The sequence below is a fragment of the Coenobita brevimanus genome, chromosome 92 (assembly GCF_032717465.1).
Source record: "Coenobita brevimanus isolate Jiangsu-jjx chromosome 92, ASM3271746v2, whole genome shotgun sequence".
Taxonomy (NCBI): domain Eukaryota; kingdom Metazoa; phylum Arthropoda; class Malacostraca; order Decapoda; family Coenobitidae; genus Coenobita; species Coenobita brevimanus.
The window spans coordinates 9,022,162-9,040,590 of NC_137045.1; the positions used below are offsets into that span (position 1 = coordinate 9,022,162).

Consider the following 18,429-nt stretch of genomic DNA (forward strand, 5'->3'; position numbering starts at 1 on the left):
AATAATAACTTGTTTGACCATCATTAGAATCACGTTTCGCGTCTGGTGAGTGAAAATTTTAATGAGAGTGTATGTTATAATCTGCAAGTTTTTATAAGAATCACGTTTCGCGTTAGGGATGTAAAAAATGTTCATAAAACTCTCCAGAGTTTCATTAGTTAAGATAAGGGAAATTATTTGATCACACCTCATGCAAGTTAGAATTCAGTTTCTAAGCCGTATCTAGTGTATGGGATGAGGGTTATGTTTGTACACAGGGCCAGGATTTTTACCATTGATGAAAGTTATGTGTTACCATCAATATCCTCCTCCTCCTCCTCCTTCTCATCGCCATCATCATCATCATCATCATCATCATCATCTCCATGCATCCAATATAATAAAATTTGTCTGGAGGCAGCAGGAACTAACAAAGTACCATACGTCCTCGAATTCATATGTTTGAAATGTGTAAGTTCTAAGAAAGTTAGATAGCTTAACCCTATCAGCTTACCTGTGGGTGCGTTGCTGATCTCAGGTGTTGTTGTGGGCTCATTAGGGGCAGGCGAAGGAGGGGACGTCCTGCCTGTCTTGTTACCATACCTGTTTAAATAAAAATAATATTTCACTTGGGTGTGCGGTTTAAAAGGTTCATCTGTCAGAATTTGTGGTCCCAACACATCTATATTTACAGCTATAGCTATCCACTCACCAATACCCAACTTCACTGTCTACATCTGTTTTCTTTGCTACAGTACACCATCTCCCTATCAACATCTGTTTTATTCATTGCCACACCTGTCCACCCACCAATACACCACTTTCCTCTCTACACCTATCTTCCCTGTCTACACCTTTCTCCCTCACTACCACATCCTCTTCTACCACATTTCCTCACCCATCAGCTTCCTCACCTCCTCACCACACAACCTCTCCACCAAACACAACCCCAACACAGAGCCTACCTACTTCTCCAACACATCTATCTATTTGTCTAGCCCCATATTTGCTCACAGCACCACCATACCACATCCCTACCAAAATGCCACCCCACTACACCCGTCTTCCCCCTCCCCCCTTCCACCTTCACAACCAGATCATTCCTCACTACAGCATATCCCTGCTTTATCACCTCACCACCACATCGGTTCATTTTTGTACCACATCATCTCCCAACAACATTACCCCTCCATTACCTCTGATCACCTGCCTAGCACCCCACTCCGAATAGATAGATAGATAGATAGATAGATAGGTAGATAGGCAGATACTGACCACAACAATCTCTCCTCGTTCCCACCACATCATTTCCCCACCACACGACCTTCCTTTCCACCTAATCTTTCTATCACTTTAACTGTCCATAACATCTGTTCACCTCACCACCACACCTGCTTATCTCGCAGCACACCTGTCTCACCTGGCCATACAAGTGTGCCTACAGCTTGAAGTGGAGGCCGTGTGGGCGTCACAAGTGTGTTCTGCCGTCCACACAGAACACCACCACCACCACCATCACCCCTCCCGCTCTGATAATGTAACACTTGTCGCAACTCTCACTTCCCCTTCCTCCTTCCATCATCACCTTTACCTCGCCTAAAAGGGTCTGCATCATGACACTGAACCTTATAAACAAGCACTGAAAACTACATAAAAGTAATGAAGTTCTTCAAACTGATCCTACATCAACGGGGCCATGAACTATGACACTCACCTGACCCACAGACCATACCTTTATTCATGAAGTCGCCGTATGACATCCGCATCTGTTACATTGCTTGTTATCTCACGAGGACTACTTTTACTGATTTTCTCTTCGCATTATCTGTAACTTTTTGTATATAATTTGTTTGTTTTTAGATTATGTCAACCTTTTCATTTCTGTGACCTATTATGATTTATTATGGTTCTCCCCAGACGAATTTACTCAGTCTAAGAGACCTCTTGTATTGACGGGGTTGACTTAACTTTTCTCCTTGTAACATCAACCCCTTTTCCTCTCGATGTCAATATTTGTCAAGTCTTTAATAAGTTTTTACATTTGTTTTGTAGCATTATTCAAGTTTCCATTATCATTTATATAATCCCTTAATAATTTCACCTTAATTTTCCACGCTAATTTATATATTTATTTATTTATCATTCCAACTTTCTGTTCTCTCTCCCTTTTTATTTTTTGGTTGCTCTCTTCCTCCCTACTTGGCCCCGTGCTATGTGATGCCCGGCAGACGGTGAGGGCGGGAGGGGGAGTGTGAGTGGGTCGACCTCTGGGGGTGGTGGTGCTCAGGGCAAGGCGGAGGAAGACAGGATAATACCAGGTACCTCGAGTGACCCTTTTTAGTTCACTCTAGTACCTCCCGACGCAACGCCCGTCACCCTGCTGTCTCACCCTTCCCAGCTGCTTCACACTCTTAACCTGTCTTTCCCACCATTCACTACTCTTACCTATCTCGTCCTACCTCACTATTCTCCATCCTAGCCCAGTCATCCTCTCCCTGTCTTACCTCACCCTGCCTCAGTCAACCCTGCCCAATCTCACCCTACTGTGTTCCACCCTACGCTGTTCCTGTTTGCGTTCTCTCTCTCTCTCTCTCTCTCTCTCTCTCTCTCCGCCTGTCTGCTTTAGCCTGCATGCCAGCTTATTCTTCTTTACAACAGCGGAACTTTGATGTGGTGAAAAATGGTATCAGAGGAAGAATATAGGAAAAAAATGTGTGTGTGTGTGTGTGTGTGTGTGTGTGTGTGTGTGTGTGTGTGTGTGTGTGTGTGTGTGTGTGTGTGTGTGAGAGAGAGAGAGAGAGAAGAAGAAGAAGAAGGAAGAAGAGAATTCAAGAGAAAAGTAGAGGAGGAGAAGTCAAGAGAAAAGTGAATGAAGAGGAATTTGAAGAACAGAAAATACGGAAGGAGTTAAAACGGAAGGAAGGAAAAGACAAGAGGAAGAAGGAAGAGGAGTCAACAGAAAAGAGGAAGAGGTCAAGAGGAAGAAAGAGAGAGAATCAAGAGAAAGGAAAATGAGTCAAGAGAAAGGAGGAGGAGGAATCAGAGCAAGGAAGAAAGAGTCAAGTGGGAGGAGGAAAAGGGAATCAAGAGGAAGAAAGCAGATGAGTAAGAGGGAGGAGGAATAAAAGTCAAAAGGAAGGAGGAAGAGGAGTGAAGAGGGAAGGAAGAGGAGTGAAGAAAGAGGAACAGGAATCAAGAAAAAAGATATAGAATCCAAAGAATGAAAGAAGAGGGGGTAGTGAGGATGAAGGACAAGGGGAGGAATCAGTAGGAGGAAAAAGAGTTTGATAAAAAAGGAAGAGGTAGGAGGAAGACGAGGAGTCAAAAGAAAGAAAAAACAGGAAGAAGTGGAATACGGAGAATCAAGAGGAAAGAAGTTGAGCAAAAGATAATTCGTCCCTCTATCCCTCCATCCACGCATCCATCCATCCACCCATCCATCGTCCGATCCTCATTTGCACCATCAGGAGCGTAGGAACCCGATGCTAGGGTATCCAGTCCTGACATTTGAGGCAAGGGTGACCAGCTTCCCTCGCCCTTGAGTAGCATAATGTGCTCAGTAACACCAACCAACCCTTGGATAAAACCCTTGACAGACTTAATCCAGATGGACTGCCTTAACCCACTAAACCATCTGGCGACATTTCGTTACATGGTTACCACCCAACGTAGTGAATAGTTTCCTGGTTTAGTGGAAACCATTTGGCTTGCCAGTCAGCGTAGAGTCGCCCGAAGGCAGCACCACATCGAGTGAGTGGATAATGGGCGCCCAAAATTAGGAAGAAAAATGAGGAGTTAAGAGGAATGGAGGAAAGGAAGAGTCAAGAGGAAGAAAAAAAAGTCAAGGCGAAGGAAGAGGAGTCCAGAGGAAAGTTGATGAGAAAGAGGAAAGATGGGAAGGAAGAAGAGACGTGAGGAGGAAGAAGAAAGAACAGAAGGAGTCAAGAGGAAGGAGGTACAGTAAGATGAGTCAACAGCAGGAAAAGAAAGAAGTTAAAGGAAGAAAGGAAGGAGAGAAAGAAAATTCCAAGGAAGAATGAAGAGGAAGAGGAAGAGTCAAGAGGAAGGAAGAGGGAGAGGTCAAGAGGAGGCAGGAGTAGGAAGAAAAGAGAACATCACAACATGAGTCCCCTAGGCGAAGAGTAGCCGGGAGATAGAGAGAGAGAGAGAGAGGGGGGGGGAGGAGGAGAAGGAGAAAAACAGTATGATGAAGATTGAAGGGAGGTAAAATATTTAAAACCTAGAGAGAGAGAGAGAGAGTGGGTATATGAGTGGAGGTAGTTACACACTTGGTGGTGCTTGTGGCTCACTCCTGAACACTTGCCTTTCCCTCCCCTCCATCCCCTCATCCAGTCCCTCCTTTCCCCTCCCCTCCACTTCCCCTTCCTTCCCTCCCAGTCCCCCTTCTCCCTCCGCCTTACCTCTCCTCACCCACTTGCCTTTCCTCCCTTCCCCCTCTTCTCCCTTGCCATCTCGCCTTTCCTCCCTTCCCCCTCTTCTCCCTTGCCATCTACAGCCTATGAAGTAATGAACAAAGCAAACACAAGACTCCTTCCCCTTCCTGCCCCCCTCAACCCCCGTCTCCTTCCCTGTGCCCTGCCCTCTGTGGGGTGCCCTCCCTTCAGGCCAGCGCTGGGAGGAGAGGAGGGGAGCAGGGTTAGGGGAGGGGAGGTGATGGAGGAGTTAAGTAAGAGGAGCATTGTCAATATTTAGGAACTCAGTAAGTAGGTAAGCTGGTGGGTGGGAAGGTAGATACTGTATGTAGATAAATAGGTAAGAAAGGAAGCAGATAGAGAGGCTGATAAGTAGGAAGGTAAGTCAGTAGGTAAATAAGAAGGCAGGTAGGTAGGTAGGTAAGTAGGTAGGTTGGTTGGTAGGTAGGCAGGTAAGTGAGCAGACCTGTAAATAGATTGGTATATAAGAAAATAGGCAAGAAAGTACAGTAGGTAGGTAAGTAGGTGGGTAGGAAAATGAGTAAGTTGGTATGCATGTAGAAAATAATGAAGGAAAGTGAGACAGAAGAGGAAACGAGGAAGGGAAAGGGAGAGCAGAATGACAATGATGGAGAGAGGGAGGGAAGGAATAAAGTTAGGAAGAAGTGAGGAAGGTGCTTAGGGAGGGAAGACGGAAAGAAGGAAGGAAGGGAGGGAAGGAAGGAGAAAGTATATAAGCAAAAGGAAATAATGGAAGGAGAAAAAGGGAAACATGAGGAAGGAAGAGAGTGAGTAGAAGGGGAAACAAGGAAATGAGGAAAAGAATAAACAGAGAGAGAAGAGAGGGAAAGATGGAAGAAGGGAGATAAGAGAAGAAGAGTGAGAGGAAAAAAGGAAAGACAAGGGAAAATAGGAAGAAAGAAAAAATAGCTAGAAGACAAGAGAGAGAGGGACAGAGGGAAGGAGAAAAGAGAACTCAGGGAAGGCATGAAGGTATAAGAGCTCCTTCACCTTGTCTCTTTCCCGAGTTGCTCCCTCATTCTTTACTCCCTCATCCTCACCCGCGGCATTTACACACACGCACACACACACACACACACACACACACACACACACACACACACACACACACACATGTGCGTGGGTTCAAATCTCAAGAGGTAGTTGGAGGTATCATGTCGTGCCACCAAAGGGAGTACATTATGCTGGTCATCTACATTTAAATGTACCGGTACAAGATTATGGTAGCCTGGCCTTCGACCGCAACACCTCAAAGGGTACAATATGGGATTGGTTGTCCATATAGATAGATAGATAATGTATATATATATATATATATATATATATATATATATATATATATATATATATATATATATATATATATATATATATATATATATATATATATATATATATATATATATATGTATGTATGTATGTATGTATGTATATATACATATGCTAATAAATTCATGGAACTATTAACTGTTTTCGCTGCAACAGAAAAGACATGAAGACTAAATGTGAACTAATTTCAACTCTAGATAAAAGTTACTGATAACACTGGGCTACAGATACAATAATAATAATAATAATAATAATAATAATAATAATAAATCACATGTTAACTTAAATCTGTAATGGAAATGGAGGTGATTTCTATTCTCAGTGGAAGTGCTGGTGATAAAAGATATTTTTTTCTTAACTCAGTCAACTACCAAAATCTTAAGTCATCAAAATCATGATCATTATGACTATCACCATCACCGTCTACCTCTCCCACTCCTCACCTCCAGTTTCTATACCCGATTCATCTACCTTGCCTACTTTCCTCACTCCTCACCTTCAATTTTTACTTGTCTCATCTACCTTCCTTACCTTCCTCACACCTCGCCTTCTATCTGCCTCACCTGTCTGAATCATCTACCCACTCCTCATCCATCCACACTTATCTTAGACTTTCCTTACCTTTCTTCCTGCTTAATTTAACACTGTCCTTCTCCGTAGTTACGCCATTGACGCCGCAGACGCCCATGTCGCCCCTGACGCCCATGACGCCCACCTCGGCCTCTGGGGGTGGGGGGTCGTGCGCCCTGGATCTGCCTCCCTGCAGCCACGACTCCCAGGACGCCCCCGCAACACAGCCCCTCCTCCACCACCACAACCACGTCTAGCAGGTCGATGGTGGTAGTGGTAGTAGTGGTGCTGATAGTGCTAATAGGAGGATGGTAGTTGTGGTGGTAGATGTGCTGCGTAGATGGTTGTAGTGTGTGTAATAGTAGTAGTAGTTATTGTGTTGTTGTTATTGTGGTAGTCAGTGTACTAGTAGCAGTGTTGGTTGCTGTAGTAGTATTGGTGATGGTAGTGCTGGTTGCGGTAGCTGTTGTGGTGCTAGGTGGTGCTAGGGAATGTTTTGTTGTTGTGGTAATGGTGCTAGCATTGGTGACTGAAGACGTTAGTTGTGGTAGATGTGGTAGTAGTGGCAGTGATGTTAGTTGTGGTAGTCATAGTTTGTTGCTGTTGTTGTTGCTCTATCCCGGTCTATCTGACCAAGCAGACCTATCGACAACAAGCATGCAACTACCTCTTTGTGGCAGACGGCGCCTCGCCAGGGTGGCAACATGTTCCTTCCACATGTTGAGGTGCAGGGAAAATGGAGGAAGCATAGTCCTCAGAAGGATGAACTGCGTACAGTTGTGATTATATGAGTAGTAGTCTGAGGCCAGACTTGACTGCCTGATAAATGTGGTTGAGTTCCCTGCCTGGGAGTGTTGTGCAAGGTCAGCTACCTAGCCATGTCCCCCAAGTCACTCCCGGGACGATGGTAACCATCTGTCTACTGCCTTTGGTAACGGGTGGTACACCTTGTCAAAGGGTGATCCAGGACTATGCAGGGCAGGGGCGTCCATCTTCCCTGAGCCAGCCACATGCTCCAGCCACATACCCAGAATTTGTGTGTGTGACAGTCAATGTGATACCGGCAGTGAAAGACGTGGTTATTACGGCAGTGATTGTCTTGGTAGTGGAAGTTGTGGCTGTCAGTGTTGTTCTGGCATCATCATTATTATTATTATTATTATTATTCCTAGTAGTAGTAGTAGTAGTGGTGGTGGTAGCAGTGGTGGTGGTGGTGGTGGTGGTAGTAGTAGTAGTAGTAGTAGTAGTAGTAGTAGTAGCACTAGTAATGGTAGTTGTTGTTGTTGTTGTTGTTGTAAGAGAAGACTGATTTTTGTACTGGCTGTTGTAGCATAGCACTTATTGTAGTGTCACTGGTGTTTACAAAGTACATCTGTATAGGTTTAAAGGTCAGTGCCACCGCAGTTTTCGCCAACATTACAACATTCATTCGTCAATCAGCCCTTTGCTCTTTCGAATGGCAGAAATCATCCATATGTGCATCTTTCTGTTTCATCAGTTTGCCTCATTACTAAAAAGAAATATTCCTAACAATCTGACCTAACCATGTCAATCACGGAACTGTGATCTAAGCTATTAAAAAAAAAAAAAAAAAAAAATCACAACCGAACAAAGCTTGTGAACTGATTTCTTTATATGAAAGTTAATGTCAAAGAGACCGAAATGTGATAAAATAAGTCGAAAAATAAAATTAAAAGGAAAACTTATAAGTGATGTGCTAGATAATGCACTCAGTAGGTCTATATTTTAACCTTAACTGAATGTGGGTTGAAACGAGATAGCGCTAGGGTCGTACCACACTGCTATTTATACTTGCGGTGATAATTTCTGTGCTGATTTTGTAATGGTGGCTGTTACTGTTATGACAGTAGTCAGATTTTATTCTAAGTCAGTTAACATTCCGTCAGTGCACTTTGATATTTCGGATAACTTTGGATAAATGTTATATACACATTACACTACATAATTCATAACCGTCAGAGTAATTGCAGATGTGGTAGCTGTTGCAGTACTCGTAATGTGTCCCTTGTTATAATAATGATAGTTTTTGTATTGCATCATTAGTCCACTGCACAATTCCTTGCTGAGTAGAGGAGTATGTCTACGAGCAATATAATTTTCCTCTTCTCTTAGCTGTAGTAACAGTAAAAAATAAATAATAATAATAATAATAATAAAAAGCTATTGTAGTGCCTGTAGTGGTGTTAGTAGCATATGTTGTAGCATTGATATTGCTGGTGATAATGGTATTAGCTGATGGATCGCTACTGCCTTCAACTTACGCGACCGAAAGCATAAATAAACAGATAAGTGAACGAAAATCCGATCATACCTTTCCTTTAAACTTCTCTCACCTCTTCTAGAAACTCCAGCTGATGTGTGTGTGTGTGTGTGTGTGTGTTACAAGGAAGGATACAGGTAATGGAGTTACAAATAATAGAGAAGTTAGGAGCACTGTGAGAGACTGGGCTAAGAGGGTAGCAGGCTGATGTGGAAGATGAACGAGGCGTTATATGATCCAGGGAGCGAGCTGAGAGAGACCCAAAGGATGGGTAGGTTATAGTGGACGAAAGAAATAAGGTTGTTATGCCGGTGTGTGTGGGGGGGGGGAGGCATATGGTATAGCATCACCGAAAAAATATATATATACAGCTGAAAAATTGCTATATCATCATCATCATCCTATCTACGAGACGACATGAAGTCTGAAACAAAGAAACAGGAAACCAAAAGCAGGAGATGTCGAAATACATTCGTTTCAATGCATCACACAACCATTCACTCATAATCCAGTCCTTCGAAATCTTAATTCCGTCAGTATATATATATATATATATATATATATATATATATATATATATATATATATATATATATGCAGACTGCAACCATGAAATCCTACTATGGTTAGCCTCTTCGAACTCACATTGTTATTTGTTCCTACAGTATCCAGACGACTTCACCTTAGGACAGCATTTTCAAACTTGAGATCCTAAGCTGAATAAAACTGTCTGAAAACAGCGGGAGAGAGAGAGAGAGAGAGAGAGAGAGAGAGAGAGAGAGGTCACTGAGTTTAAGGAGTTAGTGATAATTACTTCTTAGCAATAACACTTTCATCTGACACAAATTTTCGTACCTTTGATGCATATTTCGTGTAGTTCTGTGGCAGAAACGACAATGTTACAGCTGTGTATCCTTCCCATGGCATTTCATGACTCGCATCGTATTCGTGTTTATCTTTTGCTACAGTTCATCACTCAAGATGGAGATGGCAGTTGTATGCAAAGTTAGAGTAAAAAGAGTACAGTGATCCCAACTGACATGACAGGTAACGTTAAACCGATAATGTCCTCTGATTTGTTACTAAGATTCTTTGCACTGGACGGGATAGATATATTTTCATTCATCCTTTACTATTAGAGATCCTACCTTTAAGTAAATCATCTGGTGGTAGTAAGAATAAAGTAGAAATGATGCTGTCAATGTGAAGAGCTTGTTATTAAAACAACGTGAAGGTGTGGGCAAGCTTCCAACTGTTAACATAATTTGAAAATTTATAATACTAAAATTTTAATGATTATACAGTTTAGTGGTAGGTGGTGGCGACCATCATCCACTCACTTGATGTAGTGCTGCCTACTTCTTCCTTAGCCTTTATCATTCTTTTTCTGTGCCTGCCCTCCTGTCTTCCTATTTCTCCCATCTTTTCTGTCACTATATATTGCTTTTCTTTCCGTTACAGGTGGCTTTACATTGAGTGACAAGCCAAATAGTTTCCTGTAAGCCAAGAAACCATTTACAATGCTGGGTGGTAACCATATAACCAAACCATACGTGCTCCCTACGTGTTAAGTGGGTTGGTGGAGGGTTAGTGCCCCTCCCTGTAAAACAAATAACTCAGAGTCAAATGGCCACCCCGTACAGGATTATGGCGTCTGGCAATAGATAGATAGATAGACAACATGTTTACCTTTATCGTTGCTCACTATACTTTGTGGAGGTAGGCTGATCACTGCTAGCAATCGCAGGCATTCCATAAAGGACCGCCAAAATATGAGTCTTTACAGCTTGACCCACTTTCAGATGACACTGAGGGCTGCATGTCAGATATCTGACTATCGGCCGGAGGCACGGAGGCCACGCCAAAGACCATGGTAGCCTACTCTTCCAAGACTCTTGTTACTAAGCCTGGGACGACAACAATGACAGCGAATAAAATAATATACACTGCCAGACAGTTGGGAAATTGAAACAGAAAAAAGAAAATGAACATACAATATATATATATATATATATATATATATATATATATATATATATATATATATATATATATATATATATATATATATACAGTATTAGCAAGTGATAATAATAATTATTATTATAATACAGTAATAATTACTATCTCTCCATAGATGCCTTAATCCAGTAAGGGGTGGCCACAAACAAATCACCTCCATTATTATTAAGAAAAACTATAAAGATTTGATTGTAACTGACCCATATGGAAACCACAGGAGGGAGGGGAAGGAAATGCTGCTGATAGAGAGAGGAAAAGTCAGAGAAAAGGAAAGAATAATGTGAGAGGGATACAGTACAATGGATATACGAGTATCTACCCTATCATTACATTTTTTTTCTTTATCCCCAAACACCAACATTCAGCATAAAGAGGCCTCTAATGGTCTAGGAATAAAAGCATGAAGAAAAGTAAGAGTGGATGTGTTTCAAGAGAATCAGCAGACAGGTGTCCAATGAATGTCAGGTGATAATCTGTAGGCTACTTTAGAAAATGAAGAACATGAGACATTTGAGACAATATGGAAGGCGAGAGAGGAAGTGATACTGGTATAACTTTTGTGCACAAATCCTTAAAATAGTCATGCAAACTTGTCCCCTCCATCAATTATCCTGCCATTCCACCCTCCTATGTTTTAACGATTGTCTGTTGCAATGTCTGATTGGGTAGCGTTTAGTATGAATGTGACTGAGGGAAGAATAGCCAAGAGGGTAAGAGTGTAGTTGTGGGGCGAGGACATACATCTATAAATTTTAAAACGTTCTTTTCATTTCTCCATGCTTTTTATGTAAGGTATGTAAGAGACTATTAAGAGCTTTGGAGGGTAGTGCAAAAAAAGAGGGCGCAATGTGAGTGACCATAAATGTTTGTTGCAGATGGCCCCGGGCACCCGTGGGTGCCCGTGTCCGTGCCTTACTGGGGTGGAGATGACGCTGAGGGTACGAGGGTGCCGTAGTGGGCAGCCTTGCCCAAGTGAGCCAGCGCGTCTCCCTTCGGCTTCCCTTCAACCACCACAACCTGCCCCACCCTCTGAGTCCTTCCTCACTGTGGCAGCTGGATCCTACACAGGGATGACACATCTGCCTCTTCCCAGCCCCCAGCCCTGCCCACCACCCTGCCCACAACCAGCTCCACCACCTCGGTCATCCCCATGTAGCGCTGGCCCTGTCCTGCCCAGCTCACATTTACTGGACCAGGTGGCTAGCAAGACCCCTGCTGCCCGTGTAAGCATCACCTCCCCTCCCGGCACACCTGGGGAAGCATTTACTCTGTCCTCAAGGTCATTGCTGGAGGATGATCACCATGGGGGACATGATGGGCATAAGGATGCCAATATGCGTTCCTGGTTGCGTAAGGGTAGGCAATGGTCACTACCAAAGGTGCCTCGGCGGCCAGGTCGTTTCTCCAGTCGCCGCAACCGCTGCAACACTACCGCCTCAACTGTGTCAGCTCTGCGCCCCTCTCGTCCTGCCCGCCCTGCCTCCAGCCACCCAGACTTTAGGGAGTTCCACTTTTGACCCCCTTTCACTCAAATTCCACCCCACACCCAGCAGCCGCCCTCATGTGTCTTACCCACTCATAGTTGTGATGATCAGCCTCTTCAGTATGGGGCTCCTTGCTGCTCTCAGGGCTACCGGCGAGGCAGTGCTCAGGTGGGGCCTGGTGGGGATTGGAGTGGGACATAAGTAGGTGTCAAGAACACAGCCTGACACTCCAACTCACCAACAAACTGAGAGGCATGGCAGCTGCAGGAAGTAGATGGTGCTAAGCAACAACACTATTTTAAGTTATGACATCCTGTAGATATTACCTGTACAGTATTGCCCACTAGTCTTAAGTGACATTGCTGTGTTTTTGTGATGGTGAAGTGAACCGCCACACCTCGTAGTGAAACACACCAGCCCAAGGGGCAACTGCCCCTCTTCATCCTATCACCATTCATTGTCACCTTTTCAATACCTACCATTTCCTTTCATTATAGCAATAAGAGTGTCACCCATTAATACCACCTACCCATCCCTCATGATTCCTTGCCATTAATTTTTATTAACTCACCCACCTTACATCCACACATCACATCATGCTGTTATTCAAAACATGTCTTTAGTTACTCTACCTGTACTTCTTCATTCTTTCAAAAACTTGTCTGAGTTTATCATACACTACCTCATAGTTCACACCAAGCATATGCATTCATATCATGATTCAACAGTTCAGCTGTGTATATCAGTCGTGTTATTTTGACACTACCATATCCATGTCATGTCCATATTCTGACAACACACTGAACATTCACTCAACCCTCACATCACATTCCATTCAGTGCTCATCCTTGCACTTGTTTTGATCAGTCACTAACTTACCTCATACTAAAGTCACTCTTTAGACTTCATTCACTTGTTTTCACATCTCTTAATCCAAACCTTAGTCAGTCATCATTCACAAATGGTTCTTTCATTTCTGACACATTACGAAGTTGACTCTGCCATATCAATTATTCATCTCTCCTTCATCTATCTGAACCATTCAACCCTCATAGCTTTTCAATTTTTTTTATAACTCAGCACGTAAACCAGACAGTCAATTCCTGAGGACCGGGGATCTTCCTACATTTAACAGATGATACTGCACACCTTCACACATCACCACTTGGGTACTTGTAACATATACTTCATACTGAATACATGCTAGACCTTCTTACAACTATCTCCTTCAGGAATAGTGTGATGGTTTTAGCAAAGTTGTTTTAAACCATGTCAGTGAGTACTGTGGAAGATCAGTTAAATGTTTTAATGACATTGAAATCTGCTAAATTTTTCCCTGTCCCAGTCTGGTATCAGTCTTACATCCTTTTGAATGGCAATCTACTGCAGTACTGTACTCATATTACTAACCCATAACCAATGCCTCTGCTGTTGCTTATCCTCCATTCATTCATTCCTAACACCACACTCATTCAGTCATCTCTTTACCCCTTCACACACTCAGTGGATACTTTTGGTTATTGTACAGGTAATGCTGTCTCCAACCTGCCAGGGTCACATTTAGTACATCAGTTTGATGGCAGGACACCAGCTGCCAGTGTCAGCATCACCTCCCTTCTCATCCCACTTATATTATCTATGTCTGTTTGCTTAGTGGGACATGACAGTCCTAAGGATGCCAGCACATTTTCCTGGCAGTGGAATGGGATGCAAACTTTCTTTATGCAATACCCCTGTACCCTAAATCCTTTCATTCCCTAGACTACTCACTCATCCCCCACCCCTGAGCCTGTTCATCCCTCACTCCTCATAATTTCATCCCTCATTTACTCACCCTCACCAAATAGACACTCTCACCTTCCAGGTTCATCCTTCACCACCTCACCCTTCACCATATCATCCCTCATACTGGCCTCGATAACATTGTGCCTGACAGTCCCAGGGTTGAACCAATGTCCAGCCTTCAGACCAACATGACCCTCCAGCAATACAATCTGTCTGCAAACTCCTACTGAGAATTCCCTGCTTACTGTTGCCTATTGATACTGTGCACATACTTTCCAAAATTCTTGCCTGCTTGAAGCTCCCTTATGTATTATTGTACATAATTTTCCTTGAGTCTCTTTTATTCCTTGAATGTTCTTGAACCTTATGACTCAGTGCACTTATGTTACCTGTCATGGTCTGCTACATTTTTTTCCTTTGAGTCATGTGACCCAAATACATAATCTACATTATCCTTAAGTACAGCTGTTTAAGTGATGTGTGAGCTCTCAGAAGGCATTGGACAGTCTCTGACACAGAATTGAAAAGACTCAGTGTTGGGTCTAACAAATTATTACATCAATACATAAAGTCATCCAGAGTTTGACTTAGCAATAATGGTTCGGTGTCTGACATGATGAATGGAGTGAAATTCTATCTGTTTTGATGCTTGCAGCCTGTATATGAAGATCACTAACTATCCTTCACTCCAAACATGACAGTTCATTGTTAGAGTTGTAAATATTTCAACCATTATGTCATTTGCTTCATGTTATACCTTTGTGATTTCTAGTTCAAATTACCCCAGATATGATATTCAAGTACTGTACCCTAATTTTAATATCTCTATATTAATCAAAATATAATTTACTATAACATGATAAGGTTAACCCAAAACTCCATAAATTTTAAAATATATACATTTCAGTTGCTTTAGGAAGTACCCAATGTACCATACTGAAAAATATAAATAAATTCCAGTTATATTTTCAATAGTGTAGATATAGTATATATATATTAATATTATATTAACTGTACTGTTACACTCATACATTTACAGAAATATTTTATTTTGCCCATATAACTCATAGACTCACAAAATACATACCAGACATATTAGGCACAATCAACCTAAATAAGTACAGTATAGGGCTTAAACAAAAATGAGCAAAATGAAAAGATGCATTCACTACAAACACACCAGACTGGGTCACTACCTAACACACACAAATGGTCATATTCTCATCAGTGTAGGAGACTTTCCAGAACTTTTTCCTTCCTAGTTTATTTCTGCATATGGCACATAATTTTTTTCATGTGTTATCAATGCAAGCTATTTTGGTAATTAAAAGCTTCAAACAGCTTAAAAGAGACTACTGTAATTATCTGTTATATGATGATTTTTTTTTTTTTTTTTTTTTTTTTTACCTTTTTAATGTATGTACTAGAAATGTGCAGTAATTTAAAGAAAAATTGCCCATTGACATTCTGTTGCCATCCATAAAGCCATCTTGCCAGTTTCCTTCAGTTTACAGTATTGTACTGTACTAGGTGGATGGAAATGTTGATATTTTGGAATTCATCCTTCATACATAACGAGGCTGTACTGTACTGAGATGTAATATTGAAAGAAATTGTATGATGAAGGTTTACTGTACTGTGATGCATTATTCAAAGACATGTAATGAGTAATAACTATTCTGGAGTGTAATATTCAGATATATTGACTACCAGTATACTGAAGTGTAATGTTAATTAGACAATGAGGACTTTCTATAATGCGATGTAATATCTAATACCCAAAGACATACAACAAGGACTTACTGCAATGAGGTGTAATATACATGACTAGTAGCAATGGCATACTACACTGAGGTGTAATATTCATAGACATAATTACAGTATATGCTATTGTATGTACTGCATTGTACAGTATGTCACTGATGAAGATTGCTCTAATATTAAAATTATATAAAAACATATGAGAATTTTATGGTGCAATATGTAAAATAAATCACAATGGAAGAGGTGCTGTAAAGTCTCTTATACCACAGCATATCAGCCAAATACACAGAGAGCAGGTGTCACAGACAGCCTGCTTGTGCCGATCCGTCCTATGACCACACTCTCCAAGCAGCGCGAACCTCCCGCCCAGCCACTTGGGGTGTACCGTATAGAAAGGCGCATCTTGTCAATGTTTACACTTTGCTTTTGCCCTTCAAATCTGGGTGACATTCTGTTTCGTTCTTTCATGCTGCTACTGGATGAATTTTATTCAACTAAAGAAAGGCTTCGTGCACTGAATGGAATGATAAACGTTATATAGTATCTAACCCCTCCAGCCTGAAAAGTTTTTCCTAGGCTGCACAAAACTGCCAGGTGATGAAAAGGACATACCCAATCTCAGTGGATTAAACATTTACATTGGTCAGAAAGGCTGAGCTCTTTTCTATTTTATTCGTTTCTGATTCAAATGCTTAAGTGACATAAGCAGCAAACATGTTTGGTATTCCTCATGCTACATATTTCTATGGTACGGTAATATGCAGGTTATTGATCACATGCATATCTGCGATTCATTTTGCTGCGCTGGCCATGTTTATCCTAATAATTTAGGGCATCATTTGCCATACACATGCTTAATCACATGGCAATGTTTGTTGTGCAAATACTAAACACCTAAGATAAACAAAATAATTCACAGAATCCATTAAGAAATTCTGGTGGTTTTATTTCATTCACAGAATTAGAATTTTGTTTTGTCTTCTTAATAGTTGAGAAAAGTGATCATTAACTCAATACTCCATCAAATTTTTTCAAGTACAATTACTTAACTCTGGCTCAGAATTTTTTTTATACTGATTCTTTATGCATCATGACAACAGTAATGTATATTAATGAGAGACATTGTCCTACTGATACATCAATTGCCCGTTTTAAAATGATATGACACTAAAGAGATCAGCAGCACTAGAGACTTTCACCTATACAGTATAACCTGGTATTATTCATGCTTGGGATGACTGATACAGCACTATACTTGTTTTTGACCTCTGCTCGGGCCCAGTCTTGAGGAGGCTTGTGGGTTGCTCAATTCAGCCCCTCGTAATATTCCTGACACAGTGGCAACCTCACTGATTTACTGTTACATGTTATGGCTATTACACTTGTATTTTTATGCTAGATTTTTGTATATAACCTAGCAACTAGTGGTTCTATGAGGGTCATATCAAGGGTTCAGTTTGGATGTGAATGGTTGTTACTTTGTGTAGTTTTATTATATGGTAGGGTTGTAATTTATATGAAATTCAGCTTGTGAGGCAAGCTCACTGTACAATTACTTGTCAGTTTTGCTGAAATTTTATGAGCCTAAAGTGTTACGTATACACTTGTTGAGGCCACATGCAGGGATGATGCAGACGAAGCTAAGATTATCTTAGTGAAAGACTATTTTACAAGCAGTTTTTCCTTCAAATAATGTTAATAAAGTTATTTCTCATATTCCAGCTTCTTTTTATTCCCTGTATGCCCTGGCTAGTGCATCTTACCTAACATCCATAACAATATTCATTTCCTGACATCAGCCCCAAAGTTTAACCAAGATGTTTATAACACAGTACTTTAAAATACTTCTTGTCTCTGTAATGCCATTCATCATTACCACTTTCACCAATCAAAAATTCCTTCCTCCCAGAAGAACTCCTCTACTCCAGCTTTCTATCAGTGTCATGGTATTGTTCTTAAATACTTCCATAAACATTCCTTCTGTACACCACCTAAGGCAACCTCTCACTCTTCATATAGTATATGCATGTCCAAACCACCTCAGTATATTTCTTTCAATCCACATCTATCACATTCATATAAACTAAGTTTATCTACACTTCCATTCACTGTCCACAATTCTAAATATACTACAGCAGACTGCAATTTACCAGAATTCATTTTCACTGGATTCAAGGAGCCTGCTGGACTAAATTCTTATACTGTATATCGGAAAAACTCTGATAAAACCAGAAGCGGTCCAGACTGCCTGACCATTTCAGTTATGTTCACCACAATAAGGTAAATAAAAGACATGTTTATCAATGTACAGTACAGTATTATTATATATATTATGCCATTTGATTAATGTAGTGAATATGTAATACAGTACAGTACTGCAATGGTAGTGAAAAACCGTTGGTGCGATCTAATGTCTGATATATCAGAAAAAGTCCGGGTTAGCAGGGGGAAGTCCAGATGTCGCATTTATCAGACTTTGCTTTATTCAGAATGGCTTGGGCCCCAATTTGTCCTTTATAATAAGGTTTTACTGAACTGTAACTGAGTAACTCACACCTACTACCTCAGTAATGACTTGGTCCTCCAGTGTCATCCATGTGCCACTCACACAGTCAAGGCATCAACACACCGTTGTACATGATACCTAAGTTCCATACTTGCTTTTCTAACCCATTCCACTATTGTAAGCATACTATACCTGTCACTTTCCTTCCCTGTTTGACATTTCTCTCACTTTATTGTTCATTTTACCATACAGTAC

At 41.3% G+C, this 18,429-nt stretch overlaps 1 protein-coding gene across 1 annotated transcript in view; it reads left to right on the forward strand.

Moving 5' to 3' along the window:
- The window catches only part of LOC145412254 (ATP-sensitive inward rectifier potassium channel 12-like), a 233,856-nt gene extending 227,267 nt beyond the window's left edge, over positions 1–6,589 (forward strand). Inside the window, exons 10-11 of the mRNA XM_080282203.1 lie at positions 2,279–2,297; positions 6,423–6,589. Of these exons, the coding sequence (XP_080138329.1) occupies positions 2,279–2,297; positions 6,423–6,589 (186 nt within the window). The remainder of the gene's footprint in view (positions 1–2,278; positions 2,298–6,422) is intronic.
- Positions 6,590–18,429: the final 11,840 nt, after the last annotated feature.